The sequence below is a fragment of the Oncorhynchus kisutch genome, linkage group LG3, assembly GCF_002021735.2.
Source record: "Oncorhynchus kisutch isolate 150728-3 linkage group LG3, Okis_V2, whole genome shotgun sequence".
Classification (NCBI taxonomy): domain Eukaryota; kingdom Metazoa; phylum Chordata; class Actinopteri; order Salmoniformes; family Salmonidae; genus Oncorhynchus; species Oncorhynchus kisutch.
In genome coordinates, this window is record NC_034176.2 from 40,171,211 (window position 1) to 40,187,991 (window position 16,781).

At 40.5% G+C, this 16,781-nt stretch overlaps 1 protein-coding gene across 1 annotated transcript in view; it reads right to left on the minus strand.

The window, feature by feature from the left end:
* The window catches only part of LOC109882759 (A disintegrin and metalloproteinase with thrombospondin motifs 12), a 52,235-nt gene extending 38,180 nt beyond the window's left edge, over window positions 1–14,055 (minus strand). The window contains exons 1-2 of the mRNA XM_020474851.2: window positions 13,230–14,055; window positions 12,564–12,925 (exon numbers count right to left, since the gene is read on the minus strand). Of these exons, the coding sequence (XP_020330440.1) occupies window positions 12,564–12,925; window positions 13,230–13,344 (477 nt within the window). The 5' untranslated portion in view covers window positions 13,345–14,055. The remainder of the gene's footprint in view (window positions 1–12,563; window positions 12,926–13,229) is intronic.
* Window positions 14,056–16,781: the final 2,726 nt, after the last annotated feature.

A 16,781-nucleotide genomic window follows, 5' to 3' on the forward strand; every position in this document is an offset into this window, starting at 1 on the left:
AGCTAACCCTTCCCCTAACCCTTATTCTAAACTTAACCCAATTCACCTAACCTGCTATGTAAATTATCCTAACCTTTGTCATTAGTTCACCTAACCACCAATGTAATCAAGCAACCTGGTCTCATCCAAGATGTATGATAACTTACATCATCCAATTTGTATGTTATTGTAAGACCGCTATTCATAATGTAACCTAACCTAACGTAACATATCATAATAAATGGAGTGTCCGAATTACATACAGAAAAATACAAATTGCCCTGAGACCATGTGGATTTGACTTCATCTGGTCATTATGTGCTCTACCAAAAGAAGTGGGCTGGAATTAGAGGTTGCAGGGTGTTCATTTAGTAACCACGCTGTAGCTTTTTTTCATCAATCCAGAGGCATGTATGTCCCTGTGCTGTCGCCTGGGCTGACGCCTAGTCCATGCCAAGCTACACACATTCCATTCAGTTCACCAATCACAGCTAACCCTCAAAAGCCTTACAATCAATAAGCATAAAGAAAAACCAGGCCTTCTCTTACTGTAGGTCAAGGCAGGTATGTACCTATTTCCTAGGCAGTTGTGTTATGCAAACATAGCTCAGGGTGATGTGGTTTACCATGGTGGAAGTGCACACTATGAGTACCTTAACATTACATGCTGACTACACCAGCCACGCGCGGGGCCTCCGCCATCATGCACATGTTGATTTTTGTCAATACCCACTAGACGTGATAATGACACTAAGGTTTAAATACCAAAATCAACTGTGAATCAGTGATATTAATTTGGGGGCAGGTGGAAACACACAGACTCGTGGACATTTAGCTAGGTAGCTGTTGCTAGCTAGTTTGTCCTGGGAGATGAGCATCGGGTTGTTATTTTAGCTGACATGCACATGGTCCTCTTTTTAGCTGATTCTTTGTAGAATTTTTTAACCGGAGTCATACAAAATCGTGTGTTTGTCTACTCTGACGATTAATGCACAGATAAAAATGGAAACCTAGCCAGTTTTTTAGAAACATCTTTAATACCTCTCCTTTGTTTATTTTTCCAGCATCCACACGGGTTTGTGTCTTCCTGTTATCCAATATTGAGTGGACTTGTGGAGCGTCTCAAATAGAAGTTATATTTTAGTGCTGGATAATGCAGTTGTGCGAGCAGTGTAAGTGAATAACATGTATGTGTACACTTATTTTGCAAGGCTCGCCCATTCAGCGTGGCCGGTGTGGTTTCCTTGAGACTTTCTTGATAAAACTGTTTCATTGTTTTCTTTCCTGAAAACAGAAAATAAAATTGGACAGTGGAGCAACCGCTGTTAAATCTGGCCCATCATTTCATACTTGGAGAAGTGCCTCTAGTGCCTCCGTGTCTCTGGAGAGTGCTCATGGCCTCTACTGCAGCTTGGACCTGGCAGTGTTTCCTCCCACAGCTGGCTGCCTGCCCTGTGGTCTGGTCATTCACTGACCTCCTTCCTTACTAAGGAACACTATAGTAGATTAGCCCTGAGGATTAGTGCAGTGTATTCCAAATGGTGGCTGAAGACTAGCTGTAAAAAAAAATTTATTAAAGTTCCACACCCTATATTACTAGTTTATTTGTTCGCATAAACATTTTGGCCAAACAAAAACCACTGATTTCAACATTTAACAAACTAATCATCTCTATGTACAAGGACTACTTTGAACCATTTACACAGACCATTTCACAAAACCACATTTACTGGAAGAACTGTGCAGACGCAAAGTTTGGTAACAGAATTACGGTAAAATCTCCCTCTGTTTTTTATTGGGAACACACTTTCCCAAAACGCTGTTAAATATCTGCTCCGAATTAAAGGCCAGGTTGCACAATATATTACCACAAACCTAAAAACGTAGATTGATGATATTCAATCGAAACGGTCTTTATGCTATAGTACATTTTTTATTATACAGTTCTATTTTCGCAATTTTAATTACGTTTATCAAAAAATCCTATACGAACAATACATTGCGGCTTTGATGTCAAGAGTGGAACGGCCTGGTGGTTGAGGCAGTGCACTGTTAACCAGCATGCATGTTTGGTCAAGATGGGAAGAAAGACTTACCGCTTCGGACAGACTGCGCCAAGGGTACCCCTGGCGCTTTGTCCCAAATGATTACCAACAGTGCAAGAATGTTTTTGCCATGTAGCTGAGGCTAAAACCGGTTCTTTGCCTACAGCAGACTCCAAGTCCACTGACACCATCGGACTTACAGCACCACGGGGGGCGGTTTCGGTGATGGATGTGAACTGGGTAAGTACTAAAGTGCCTAAAGAGTTTTGTTATATTAAGTTCCTAGTAGATCATTATCAAAAACGAAGATCTAGCATGGTGTTTGGGGATGAAATATACTAGCTAGCAAGCAACCTAGCTACAACAATTCCATTAATAGAATACTGCACGTTTTGCAGAAATGAATGGTCAAATATCAAATCGGATTAGTGTTAATTTTTATTTCAAAGTATTTCTTTAATTTTGCTGTACTGCCTATTGGCTGATATAATTTACAGGATATCATATATCATGGTTAAAATTAGGTTACGGTCAGGGTTAAAGGTTTGGTTAAGGTCTGCACAACGCATCACCGGGGGCAAACTACCTGCCCTCCAGGACACCTACACCACCCGATGTCACAGGAAGGCCAAAAGGATCATCAAGGACAACAACCAACTGAGCCACTGCCTGTTCACCCCGCTATCATCCAGAAGGCGAGGTCAGTACAGGTGCATCAAAGCTTGGACTGAGACACTGACATCATACTGACTCAAATCTCTAGCCACTCTAATAATTAAAAATTGGATGTAATAAATGTATCACTAGTCACTTTAAACAATGCCCCTTTATATAATGTTTACATACCCTACATTACTCATCTCATATGTATATACTGTACTGTATACCATCTACTGCATCTTGCCTATGCCGTTCGGGCCATCGCTCATCCATATATTTATATGTACAGTACATATTCTTATTCATTCCTTTACACTTGTGTGAATAAGGTAGCTGTTGTGAAATTGTTAGATTACTTGTTAGATATTACTGCACGGTTGGAACTAAAAGCACAAGCATTTTGCTAAACTCGCATTAACATCTGCTAACCCTGTGCATGTGACCAATAAAATGTGATTTGATTATAGCATATTTCGAGTGAATGGAATGTCCTCACAGCCATGATCAAAGTGGTCACTTAAGTGATAATACCCTCAAAGCCGGTGTTTGGGGGATATATTAGCATGGGTGTTGTTAGGCCTGCAAACCATGCCAATATATCCTCCAAACCCCGGCTTCAAGGGCATTATCACTTCTTTACAACGGGCTACCAAAATATTCAAATAATGGTTGACATATTTTTTTTAAATATACTATTTCATCCTTCCACAAGATATAGTCCCGACACACATCTAGGGTTGCTATCCAAGCCGTCTGGTCGTTTGTTCTATTGGTTCGGTTGCCAGAGACGCGACCCAGTCGTTCAGTCTTTTTGTTCTGTATCTATGGACGTGACCCAGTCGTTCGTTCTAAATGTTCCATTGCCATACTGGGTGGCAACATTATTATCCCTTGCTTTCTAGCTAGCCAACAACAGTCACGTCAAACAGTGCAGCCAGAATAACAACTGTAGCTGCCTTTGCATTTGTTTAAGCTGTTTTTTGGATACATCCAAAACAATGAGCTAATGAAGCGCAGTAAACTAGCTGCACTTTGTTTCATTTGACCTTTTTTCAATTGACATTTCTTTGTATATATCCATAAAAATTATGCTGATTCGTGATTTCGACTGGCTGAGACAAGCTGCCTGACTGTCTGTCTCTTCCCGACACCTTCATTACTATGGTACAGCTGGAGATCGAATTTGAATACAATGTTGTAAATGTCGGAGAGACAGACAGAAAGGTTTATACAAATCTCTGCTGTTGAACACTAAATGTTAGTCTAAAAGAAATGTGAGATAATGTCTAGATGCTTTTTATAGTGGAGAGCAAGTTTATAAATTGCCTGGCTGGGCTGATAAGACAGTGGATTGCACAGTCAGATGGAACAGATGGAACGTCATATATTTAGCCGGTGGTAACTTGTGGAATAGACACCGACTGGAATGCGGTTTTAACCAATTGGCATTCAGGATTAGAACCACACATTGTATAATTAAGCAATAAGGCCAGAGGAGGTGTGGTATATGACCAATATAACACGGCTAAGGGATGTTCTTATCCACGACGCAACGCGGCGTGCCTGGACACAGTCCTTAGCCGTGGTATATTGGCCATATATCACACCCCTGAGGAGCCTTATTGCTATTATAAACTGGTTACCAACATCATTAGAGCTGTAATACTAAATGTTTTGTCATACCCGTGGTATATGGTCTAGAATACCATGGCTTTCAGAATTTAGGGCTCAAATCACCCAGTTTATAATGCTTAATAGAACTCTGTGGTACTGCTCTGCTGCAGAACGGCACTAATTTTAGAACGTCAAGTAACAAGCTGCAGATTTGTGAGTGAAAACATGGGCTGTTTCTAAATGAAATCCGCTGAATACAAAACTATATAGGAGACTAAATATATATTTATTTACAAAGCTAAACAGACTGAATTTCAGGATCCACCCTCTGCAAAGACAATCTGTTCCTGTTTTCATTGTGTATGCCTGAGTCTTTACCTTTAAATCGCCATAGAAATGGCCCCTCTCAATGTAAATTGATCGCGATTATAGACAATGAAAGCCAAGGATCTGGAGGTGAAAATGACGAAGTATGAAGCTGATTTTGAATGGTCCAATCAGCGGAAACACCTCCAAATGGTACCACCTCACAACACCAAATATGGAAGAGATACAACCAAGAGAGGCGCAGTCTAAACTAGCAACAATCACAGCAAATAACATTTTAATTTCATCAACACTGTCAAGTACAAATATATTAAGGTTATAATATTTCAGAGAACAATCTAATGATTAATTCAATGTAATTTATGACATAGAGCAAATAAAACTACATTATGAAATACATTTCATAGCAGCCTCTTGAATTAACCCATTTTTCTCTACATTGTACAGCTGTGAGTGAATGCCCTACATACACTACATGACCAAACGTATGTGGACACCTGCTCATTGAACATCTCATTTCAAAACCATGGGCATTAATATGGAGTTGGTCCCTCCTTTGCTGCTATAACAGCCTTGCACTCTTCTGGGAAGGCTTTCCACTAGATGTTGGAACATCGCTGCAGGGACTTGCTTCCATTCAGCCACAAGAGCATTAGTAAGGTCGGGAACTGATGTTGGGCGATTAGGCCTGGCTCACAGACAGCGTACCAATTCATCCCAAAAGTGTTCGATGGGGTTGTGGTTAGGGATCAGTGCAGGCCAGTCAAGTACTTCCACACCAATCTCAACAAACCATTTCTGTATGGACCTCGCTTTGTGGAAGAAAGGGCCTTCCCCAAACTGTTGCCACAAAGTTGGAAGCACAGAATCGCCTAGAACGTCATTGTATGCTGTAGCATTAAGATTTCCCTTCACTGGAACTAAGGGGCCGAGTCAGAACAATGAAAAACAGCACCAGACCATTATTCCTCCTCCACCAAACTTTACAGTTGGAACTATGCAATCGGGCAGGTCGCGTTCTCCTGACATCCTCCAAAACCAGATTCGTCCGTCAGACTGCCAGATGGTGAAGCGTGATTCATCACTCCAGAGAACGCTTTTCCACTGCTCCAGAGTCCAATGACAGCAAGCTTTACACCACTCAAGCTTACGCTTGGCATTGTGCATGGTGATCTTAGGCTTGTGTGCGGCTGATCGTCCATGGAAACATATTTCATGAAGCTCCAGATGAACAGTTATTGTGCTGACCTTGCTTCCAGAGGCAGTTTGGAACTCGGTAGTGAGTGTTGCAACCGAGGACAGACTATTTTAACGCGCTACGCACTTCAGCGGTCCCGTTCTGTGAGCTTGTGTGGCCTACCACTTCATGGCTGAGCCATTGCTGCTCCTAGACGTTTCCACTTCCCAATAACAGCACTTACAGTTGACCATGGCTTTGTGCTCGATGTTATACACCTGTCAGCAACGGTGTGGCTGGAATAGCCAAATCCACTCATTTGAAGCTGTGTCCACATACTTTTCTGTATATAAAGTGTATATGGGTATTATTCTACACACAGGCTATTATTCTACGCACACACACTGGTCTCTACCTACACACTCACACATACTTACACTGACACACACACACACACTACGTACAAAAATACATACATAAATACACTGCTGCTACAGCTCAGTCTATTATCAATCTGTTATCTGTCCTGTTGCCTAGTCACTTTACCCCTACCGAAATGTACATACTGTAGCTATCTCAATGACCTCGTACCCCTGCACATCGACTTGGTAATGGTTTTTATTCCTTGTATATAGCCATGTTATTTTTGACTCGTTATTGTTTTTCACTGTGTACTTATTCCTCCTGCCACTATTTCATATTTAACTCTACATTGTTGAAAAAGGACACGTAAGTAAGCACCGGACCATAAATCTACAAAAATCTTCAACTACTTTTCAACGTCCATGCTCGTCTGGTGCTTAGTGGGTGCGGATACTGGTTACAGTAAATGGAAAGAGAGGGGGCTCACATGGGTAGGTGCCAGTAAGCCGGGACAGGTAACATTAACTGGAGAGAGAGAAAAGAGAGAGGAGGGAAGGAGGGGTTGTCCAGACTGTTTTTACACTCTCGCTTTGACCACCAGATGACAGAAAGAGAGAGAAAACATTTATGAGCTGAACATAACATTATGCCAGTGGAAGGGAGGACCGTAAGCAGGAGACCCTATGAGCTGAACATAACAGTATGCCAGTGGAAGGGAGGACAGTACCAGGAGACCCTATGAGCTGAACATAACAGTATGCCAGTGGAAGGGAGGACAGTAGCAGGAGAGCCTATGAGCTGATCATAACAGTATGCCAGTGGAAGGGAGGACAGTAGCAGGAGACCTTATGAGCGGATCATAACAGTATGCCAGTGGAAGGGAGGACAGTAGCAGGAGAGCCTATGAGCTGATCATAACAGTATGCCAGCGGAAGGGAGGACAGTAGCAGGTGACTCAACTGTGGTTTGTGACTACTATGAATTCCCATTGTAGCCAATTAATTGCAGTAATTCCGTTACTTATAATTATGTTGCCGAATTACAAGTTTTAATCACTTAATGACACATAAACAAAAACGGATATCAGTAAAAACACTAATTGGTAGGTCTACCTGAACTTGAATTATCCTCCCTCCTCAAGAGGGAGAGAAATGAGAAAATATCTTAAAGATATGTGTGTTTTGTTAATTGAATTACAAGTCACAAGCGAATGTTTCTTAATAAATCCTTTTACGGCTGCTGTCCCTGTACAGGGACCAAATCAGCGGAAATTTCAGAGCGCCAACTAATAGTACTCGATACAACTCAAACTTTCATTAAAACACACATGCAGGGTACTCAATTAAAGCTACACCCATTGTGAATCTAGCCAACATGTCAGATTTGTAAAATGCTTTTCGGCGAAAGCATGAGATGCTATTATCTGATAGCATGCAACCCCCGAAATACCCAAAGGGGACGTAAACAGAAATAATTAGCGTAGCCGGCGCTACACAAAATGCAGAAATAAAATATAAAACATTCATTACCTTTGACGAGCTTCTTTGTTGGCACTCCTATATGTCCCATAAACATCACAATTGGGTCTTTTTTTCGATTAAATCCGTCCATGTATACCCAAAATGTCCATTTATGAAGCCCGTCTGATCCAGGAAAAAGCACCTTTTCAAAACGCAACAGCGTTTTTTTAAATGAAAAAAGTTGCCTATAAAAACTTTGACAAAACACTTCAAACTATATTTGTAAACCAACTTTAGGTATTAATAAACGTTAATAATCGATCAAATTGATCACGGGGCGATCTGTATTCGATAGCAGCAAGTCTTGACATCATCGTCCATATTCTCCCTTTCATAACTTCCTTTGGTGGAACCCAAGACAGGAAGTGCCTATTCCTCATCCCACCAAGGATAAACTACAACTGAATTGCCAGTACTGGCGACATCGTGTGGAAGCTGTAGGCATTGTAAACGGGGCTCTATCTATTTTCCCTTGCCATAGACAATACAGAGACTGGCGGATGGATATTTTTTTGTGTGTTTTTGGTGAACAGTTTTCCTTGGGATTTTGCCTCCTAAACACGTTCTGTTATAGCCACAGACATGATTTAACCAGTTTTAGAGACTTCAGAGTGTTTTCTATCCACACATACTAATCATATGCATTTACTATATTCCTTGCATGAGTAGCAGGACGTTGAAATTTTGTGCGATTTTTAACAAAAAGCTGCGAAAATTCGCAGCCTCCCTAACAGAAGGTAAATAATTTATTCAAATTATTAAAGTGTTCATATTAGTTGGCAGGGATCTTTACTTCAACATTATTGTGTTTTGATGTATTTCTAATACCTTTTAAGACTTTTCCTGGTAGATGTTTTCTGTGACCCCTTTTCCATCCGTTTGACCAAAAATCCAAGCCATTACTTAAGCCTAATTTCTAAGGAAAATGGTTGAAAAATGTATCTATGCCTTCATTTCCCAGAAATATATACTCTTAGCTTTCATTAGACACACAATTGAATATGCTTCTATGAACTTCACATATTGGTTCTCATGGGTCCTTTACATGGAAATGAGTAAAAAAGTCTATGGGTGAAGTGAAAGTAGGTAAGAGTTAAAGTTGTTAAAGCAGAAGAAAGTTGACGGTTATGCATAAAATAAACTTAACGGTTAAGTAATGGTTAAGGTATGGGATAAGGTTAAAACGGGAAGAAAGAACATTACGATTACCCGCCACCGGGATTGAACCTGCGATCCTCAAAGCCGAAGCATATGGTTTAAGCCCATCCTCTATCCCCATCCACAACACTGTAGCAAGCCGCGAGCCTACAAGATGGCAATACGCGCTCACATTGCCCCTAGTGGACAGCATTGACGGCATCTCCTAACGTCCTGAGGACCTGGAGAAACGTTGAATACTGAAGTCGATCTGGTGTGATCTCACTGGGGTCACAGCCTAGGAAACATTTAGGAGCAACTGGATAACAAATGCAGGGAGGTCTTTGCACATTCCCTGTCTCTTTGCTCTAACCCAAATGCATTCACAATCACAACAGCTGTATATACTCAATGACATGTATTTACAAGGTTTGGCTTACTGAGCGACTGCAAACCAAACATGACTGACAGACACTGAGACAAGACCTTGCAGCAGAGGCATTCCTGATGTGACAAGAGTAAACACTGAGAGACATCCATCACAGGCCATTTACTGACAAGTCTGATCAAATACAGAGGGAAGTTCCTCCTCTTCCTTATCCTCTTGGTAATTCCACTACAGTAAATAAATCAGGGACAATACGGAAGTCTCCCCTTTGTCGCTCTCTGCTGTCCAGCTGTTTTCTGGTCAGCAGACAGAGAGAAAAACTCAACTGTCATTGTGATAAAAATGTAAGTCTTCCTTTCCTTTGTAGATAAAAGTAGGTTTCTTATAAGAAACATACAAGAATTCTAAAAATACTGCTGCCTTGTGTTTGTGTGTGACACTAATCCAAGTTTTATTTCAGCCTCTTTGTAAGTAGTAGCCATAGAAGCCACATTCTCAAACTTACTCTCTGTGGTCAAACAAAGAGAAACATAACACTGCAGATTCAGGGAGAGAGAGCTGAGAGTAGAAGACAAATGTGGGAGAAGACGGGTGAGAAGGGAGAGAAGGAGGAGAGAAAGAGCATGCAAGTGAGCCAGAGTCTCCCAGTAGACCGAGAAGAGGCGGCGGATGCAGACGTTTGGGGGCTACGAAGCTAAAGACCTTCTGCAAACAGTCAGGAAATCTTTGAAGGCCGGACCAACAGACGAAGTACTGTCAGTCTGAGGGTTTGCTCAACTGTGACCAGCCAGACCACATCCTCTACTGCATATTTTACTACTTCTCTGATGTCTCTCTCCTGTATATTTTAAAGAAGTTAGTCTGACCTTGGGGAGGCAGCCGCTTCTATAATATGTGAATGGTAAACAGGGCAAGAAATTACACATACAAAATGTCCTATCTAAATCAATGTGGCTAAATCATATTGAGGGTACATATCTCCTTATTTCAGTTATCTTTACTTGCTTCTCAATGTGGTTCATTTGTGAAGCCTTATATTGATCACTGAATGACAGAGAAAAGTATTAGGATGCATTGGAGAAGGATTACACTGGCCCAACTACTCAGACAGCGCACATACACCTCGCCGATGTCGGCCTGACAGTGGTATATTGTTAGTAGATTACGTTCCATTTAGAAGGTTGGCGGGAGGGCGGCTGTGAGTGTAGGAGGTTGAAATGCATTCGCGCTGCACCATCACATGGCCGCTCAGCATCACAGAGTTGGCCGTAGATCTTGTAGACTTCAAAATTGGGACCCAGATAGCACACATACCAGTACCAGTCAAACGTTTGGACACACTTACTCATTCTATGGTTTTTCTTTATTTTGACTATTTTCTACATTGTAGAATAATAGTAAAGACATCAAAATGATGAAATAACACATATGGAAACATGTAGTAACCAAAAAAATGTTAAACACATCAAAATCTTATTTTATATTTGAGATTCTTCAAAGTAGCCACCCTTTGTCTTGATGACAGCTTTGCACATTCTTGGCATTGTCTCAACCAGCTTCATGAGGTAGTCACCTGGAATGCATTTCAATTAACAGGTGTGCCTTGTTAAAAGTTAAGTTGTGGAATTTCTTTCCTTCTTAATGCATTTGAACCAATCAGTTTAGTTGTGACAAGGTAGGGTTGCTATACAGAATATAGCCCTATTTGGTAAAAAGCCAAGTCCAAATTTGAGATTTTTGGTTCCAACTGCTGTGTCTTTGGGAGACGCAGAGTAGGTGAACGGATGATCTCCACATGTATGGTTCCCACCATGAAGCACGGAGGAAGAGGTGTGATGGTGCTTTGCTGGCGACACTGTCAATGATTATTTAGAATTCAAGGCACACTTCACCAGCATGGCTACCACAGCATTCTGCAGTGATACACCATCTCATCTGGTTTGCGCTTCATGAGACTATCATTTATTTTTCAACAAGACAATGACCTAAAACACACATCCAGGCTGTGCAAGGGCTATTTGACCAAGAAGGAGAGTGATGGAGCGCTTCATCAGATGACCTGGCCTCCACAGTCACCCAACTTCATCCCAGTTGAGATGGTTTGGGATGAGTTGAACCGCAGAGTGAAGGAAAAGTATCCAAAAAGTGCTCAGAATATGTGGGAACTCCTTCAAGACAGTTGGAAAAGCATTCCAGGTGACTATCGCATGAAGCTTGTTGAGAGAATGCTAAGAATGTGTTTAAGATTTGTTTAAAAAAAGTTTGGGTTACTACATGATTCCATATGTGTTATTTCATAGATTTGATGTCTTCACTATTATTCTACAATGTAGAAAATAGTAAAAATAAAGAAAAACCCTTGAATGAGTAGGTGTGTCCAAACTTTTTACTGGTATTGTATGTCTGCCCAAAGTAGTAACGGGGAAGCTGTAGTATGGAGAGCGTTAGCACATTGACAAGATGTCTTGCAGATGTTTATATGTCGGCCAGGCATCAACATTCTATTCGAATGTCTCGGGTGTTGTCTTGCCAATGTGCAAAAATGCTCTCTAAACGATATATTCCCTACACATTTTGATACCTCGGCTAAAAGTGTGCACGCTGACTGGGGACAAGTGTCACAAAAGAGCAGTTGTTTTTTTCTTTGTATTATCTTTTACCAGGTCTATTGTGTTATATTCTCCTACATTAATTTCACATTTCCACAAACTTCAAAGTGTTTCCTTTCAAATGGTACCAAGAATATGCATATCCTTGCTTCAGGGCCTGAGCTACGGGCAGTTAGATTTGAGGTTGTCATTTCAGGCGAAGATTGAAAAAAAGGGGCGGATCCTTAAGAGTTTTAACATGGTATAGCAATAGCCTAATAAACTTGAATCTTCTCTCTTCAGTTTACCCCCAAACAAAATCACGTATAGTCTAGTATAGTCCCATGTAGCTCAGTTGGTAGAGCATGGTGCTTGTGGGTTCGATTCCACGGGGATAAGTATGAAAAATACAAAAATGTATGCGCTTGGGTCGGCTAAATGACTAAAATATAAAGCTTATTGTTTTTCATTATTGCCAGTATAATTTAACAGCGTTGACATGCATCCTCCAATCCGCGCCTGAAATGTTATCTAATGCCGACACCTCGGTGACATCTTGCCAATGTGCAAACGCTCTCCATACTACATTTCATTTGTATTTATTTATGTCAAGCTTATTTTACATCAGCGCGATGTATCATGTTACATCGTGCAGACATTGGCGAGACGTATACGTCCTGTCTGGATATGTCTTAAAACCAGTGAAAACAGTTAAAGATGACATGGAGTTAAATTCCAATCATGGTCAGTATCCTGGTTTCTTACCAAGCCTTCACAGGTGCTGATGGCGGCTGTCCCGCGCGCATTAGTAGGATCCGTCACGGTGCCGATCAGGTGGCACGCATTCTCCCCAGTGGTACGGTGCTCAGTCCGGTTCAGACTTCCGTTCCGCCACTCCAGAACATATTTGTTCGACACCAAATAGTTGTTGACTGTTAGATTAAAAAACAAATTGCGACCTTTGTAGGTCACCTTATAATAAACGCGTCCCTCCAAAGGCCCCAAGTCTCGTTTGTGCCGCACGCGCTCAAAGCGGTGTGCTAGAGAGTGGGAGAGAAACTGTCCATCGCTGTCAACTTTGACTGGATGAACCATGGACACATCCGACTGGGACTGGAGAAAGCGACCTGCGGATAACATGGAAAAGTAATAACATTAGGCCAGTTGGATACAAATAACCACTACACTGAATTGATCCAATACTTAAATTATAATTTCCAGATCAATCAGTTAATCATTTATCAAATTATAAATTAATTGATCAACCTGCCACTTGGCTAAAATTATGCACAAATGCATGCACTAACCTTGTAATGGCTAACTACGATGTGCGCTGTTTGTTGCATTGAATGTGAAATTGCAACAATAAAATCGCAACATTGTTGCAGTAATTATAGACTAGGCTAGTTGTAACAACTGAGACACACTGACCTTGTTCTTCGTCTGGAGAGAGGCTACCAGGCAGCGAGAACTCGACATGGCTGGCAGCCAAAAACAAAACAGAATGTAGCAGAAAAAGAACCCGGCTCACACGCGGACATCGCATATTTCATCTAACCAAAATCAAGAGATTGAAAAAATGTCACTGGCATTGATGTTTCGATTGTGCTTTAGATGCGGTCCAGCGACCTGTTTGTTCCATCAACAGCCAGCCATGATAAGGAGGAAAACATAGGCTGCATCGAAGAAGACCGGGTATAGGCTACAGAAGAACATGGTAAAAGTGGGAGAAAGCTCCAAGTTTGAGAGGGAGGGGAGGAGTGTTGTGAGGATAGTGTCTAATTTCTTTCCATGGGCGAGAGGGGAGCAGGAGCAGTGTGGTTTGCAGCTGCGACGCAGTGGGAGACAATTCAAACTGAATAGGCCACAGGCGGCCCCAGGCCAAAACCGTCCCAATATTGTTTTTTTTTCCTTCACCAATAATTTAGTAAATCTGTAGTTACAAGTATTCCTACGAATAAAAAGAGAGACTTACGTGATCATGTCTCAATGTAATCAAGTTATGAAATGTTTATGTTATTTTCAAATACAATCTCTTTTTGGGTTTACTTGTGGTCAATTTGCTGCAAATTTCTATAAATATGTTCAGGCCCTCTGACCATGCGCTCAGACAAAAATCGTCCTGTGACTGAATCTAGTTGCTTATCATTGGACTATGCCATCTTCTCCCTAGTCTAATAATGTACTACAGTAGCCTAACATTCCTCCTTATAGTCCTAGGACCTTACATGTTTTGTTGAGAGGCGAAATGGCTCTGGAAACCAAAACAGCCAAATAGTCCATCTAAACGTGAATAGATTCACAATTGCGGTATGGTTCTAGAAACATAAAGCCCTCTACTTAAATATCACTTTAAAATAACTTCACAAAATGCCAACATCTGTCTCGGTTTTAACACAGTTGCAACCAATAGTATTTTTCAGTGACAACACATTTGTTCTGAGACGCAGATAGCTAATTAGCAAAGTTACACCTCTGTATTACGTCAGTTTTTCTGTAAACAAGGGCTGTAACATGGAAAAATGACCGTGTGGGAACATTAACCCTATAAAGGTGTGTAGTAATTTAACCTTTAAAAAAATATATATTATTATTATTTCTTACTGATATTAAAGATACGTTCCTTATGTTTCCAAAACCATACCGCAAGCGATGCATTTTAACGTTCAGAACGAGCGTCGGGGCTCTTAATTAACAAAACTCCCCCGCCAGAAGATACTTTCATCAATAGGCACTAAAGGTAGTTAGTCTATGAATGGGTTATCTTTTAGAAAGTAACCGCTGGAAACTTCACGATCTAAACTGTTTATTCAATATTTCATTTGATTTCGATGTCTTGGTAGGCCTATAATTGGTATTATAACTGTGTAGAATTGCTTCCCTTTTCATTCTCAGTAGGCTTTGCTGTTAAGTTTCTGCAGAGTTTAATTTGAGAGCTACTCCTCCACCCAATCAAGAGTCAGAGTGGTGTTTTATGCAAATTGATACGTCCTGGCCCAGACTACACAGTGGGATGTGCTACATTCCCAACATACTCACCTGTTTGTCGAGCAAGAAGCCCTGTTAATTGTTACATTTATGGGGTCTGTCTGGAGGAGTGTGGGGGTGGGGGTGGAGTGTTTGTGTGTCTACTCCGCATGCATACACACACACACACACACACACACACACACACACACACACACACACACACACACACACACACACACACACACACACACACACACACACACACACACACGCACACATGCACACACACACCTCTCAGTAAACCACTGGGGGATTCCAGTCCACAACAGCCACTAAACAAATATACATCTGTAGTAATAAAGCAATTTTATTGAGACGTTTATGTAATGACAGAAATAGCAACCTCCAGCTATTTCAGTCCTGGTAAGTAGTGGAGTGGTAGCCTACCACACCCACATACTCAAAGCTGGGCAATAGAGATATATAATCTATTATACACTTCAAAGAGAGATGGTGTGGCATTATTGTTTTGTAATGTCCTGCTGATTATGACGTTTGTCATAGGCACAGGATACACATTGTAAAGTACACTGAAAGGCTTACTTGCAGGTTCAATACATTCAATATCTAGTTTAACTGATTATAAATTGAGTTGGGGCAAGGGGCCAACTTGGTGAATTTGTTGGTTTGATATGTTGTTTAAACTTTAGACTAAATAACCTATGATCAATTGCTTGCCTAAACAAATAATTGTATGTGTTTAGGCTGCTTTCAAGGAAAACCATTATTGTTTGATGTCCATGGAATCTCTTGTACTGTAACGATCTAAATGGAAGCCATACTTGGAATTCAGTTGAAACTTGATCCTCTGCCAAGGCACCAGATTCTGTCTTATCCCATAGAAATGTATCTAAATATATGTATCTGTTATCCTATAGCAATATATCTAAATATATGTATCTGTTATCCTATAGCAATATATCTAAATATATGTATCTGTTATCCTATAGAAATGTATCTAAATATATGTATCTGTTATCCTATAGCAATATATCTAAATATATGTATCTGTTATCCTATAGCAATATATCTAAATATATGTATCTGTTATCCTATAGCAATATATCTAAATATATGTATATGTTATCCTATAGCAATATATCTAAATATATGTATCTGTTATCCTATAGCAATATATCTAAATATATGTATCTGTTATCCTATAGCAATATATCTAAATATATGTATCTGTCTTATCCTACAGCAATATATCTAAATCTATGGCTCTGGCTTATCCCAAAATGTTTCTTAAATCAGAATTATGATCACAGTATTTTTTAAATTATCAGTCCCAGAGCTGTTTCCCAAACAGACCTCCAAAAAGCTGCTGTTTATTGTGAAACAGACTGTAAAAAGTGTAGAAGTGTGTGTGTGTTAAATTAATGAATGAAATACATTTTATTTTTGTGTCAAATCGGCAGTTAGTGACCCATCCCTTTCAGGATTAATTGACACATAAACAAATATTAACTGATACAACATTACAAGGATTCACAGTAATAACTCTTCTGGGGCTTCATTTATCAATCATGCATAGGCACAAATCTGTGTGTAAGCCATGTGTGAGCTCATTTCAATGCAAAGTGTGAGATTTATCAGAGAGGAAGAGAGAGGCCCAATTCGGGGGAAAATCTGTCTCTCTCCAGCGTTTTTGTTGTTTCACCAACCAGTTTTTGTATGGAGGTCAATGAGAGTGTTGAATTTGGTCAACATAAAAATGTAGGGCTTATTTGCTACTTTAGGTTTATTTGATCGAATAGAATTTTCGTAATGCTTAAGTTGTTACAAGTGTACTGACATACTGTAAGTAGGACACATGACATCCCAGAAACTTTGAGAAAAAAACCTTTATATCAGAGTCGTCTCAAGATGGTTATGCATATTCATGCCATGAGGCTAGTAGCAAAGCCTCTCCCTCCATCGAATACAGTCGGTTGGCATCAACATCCCTCA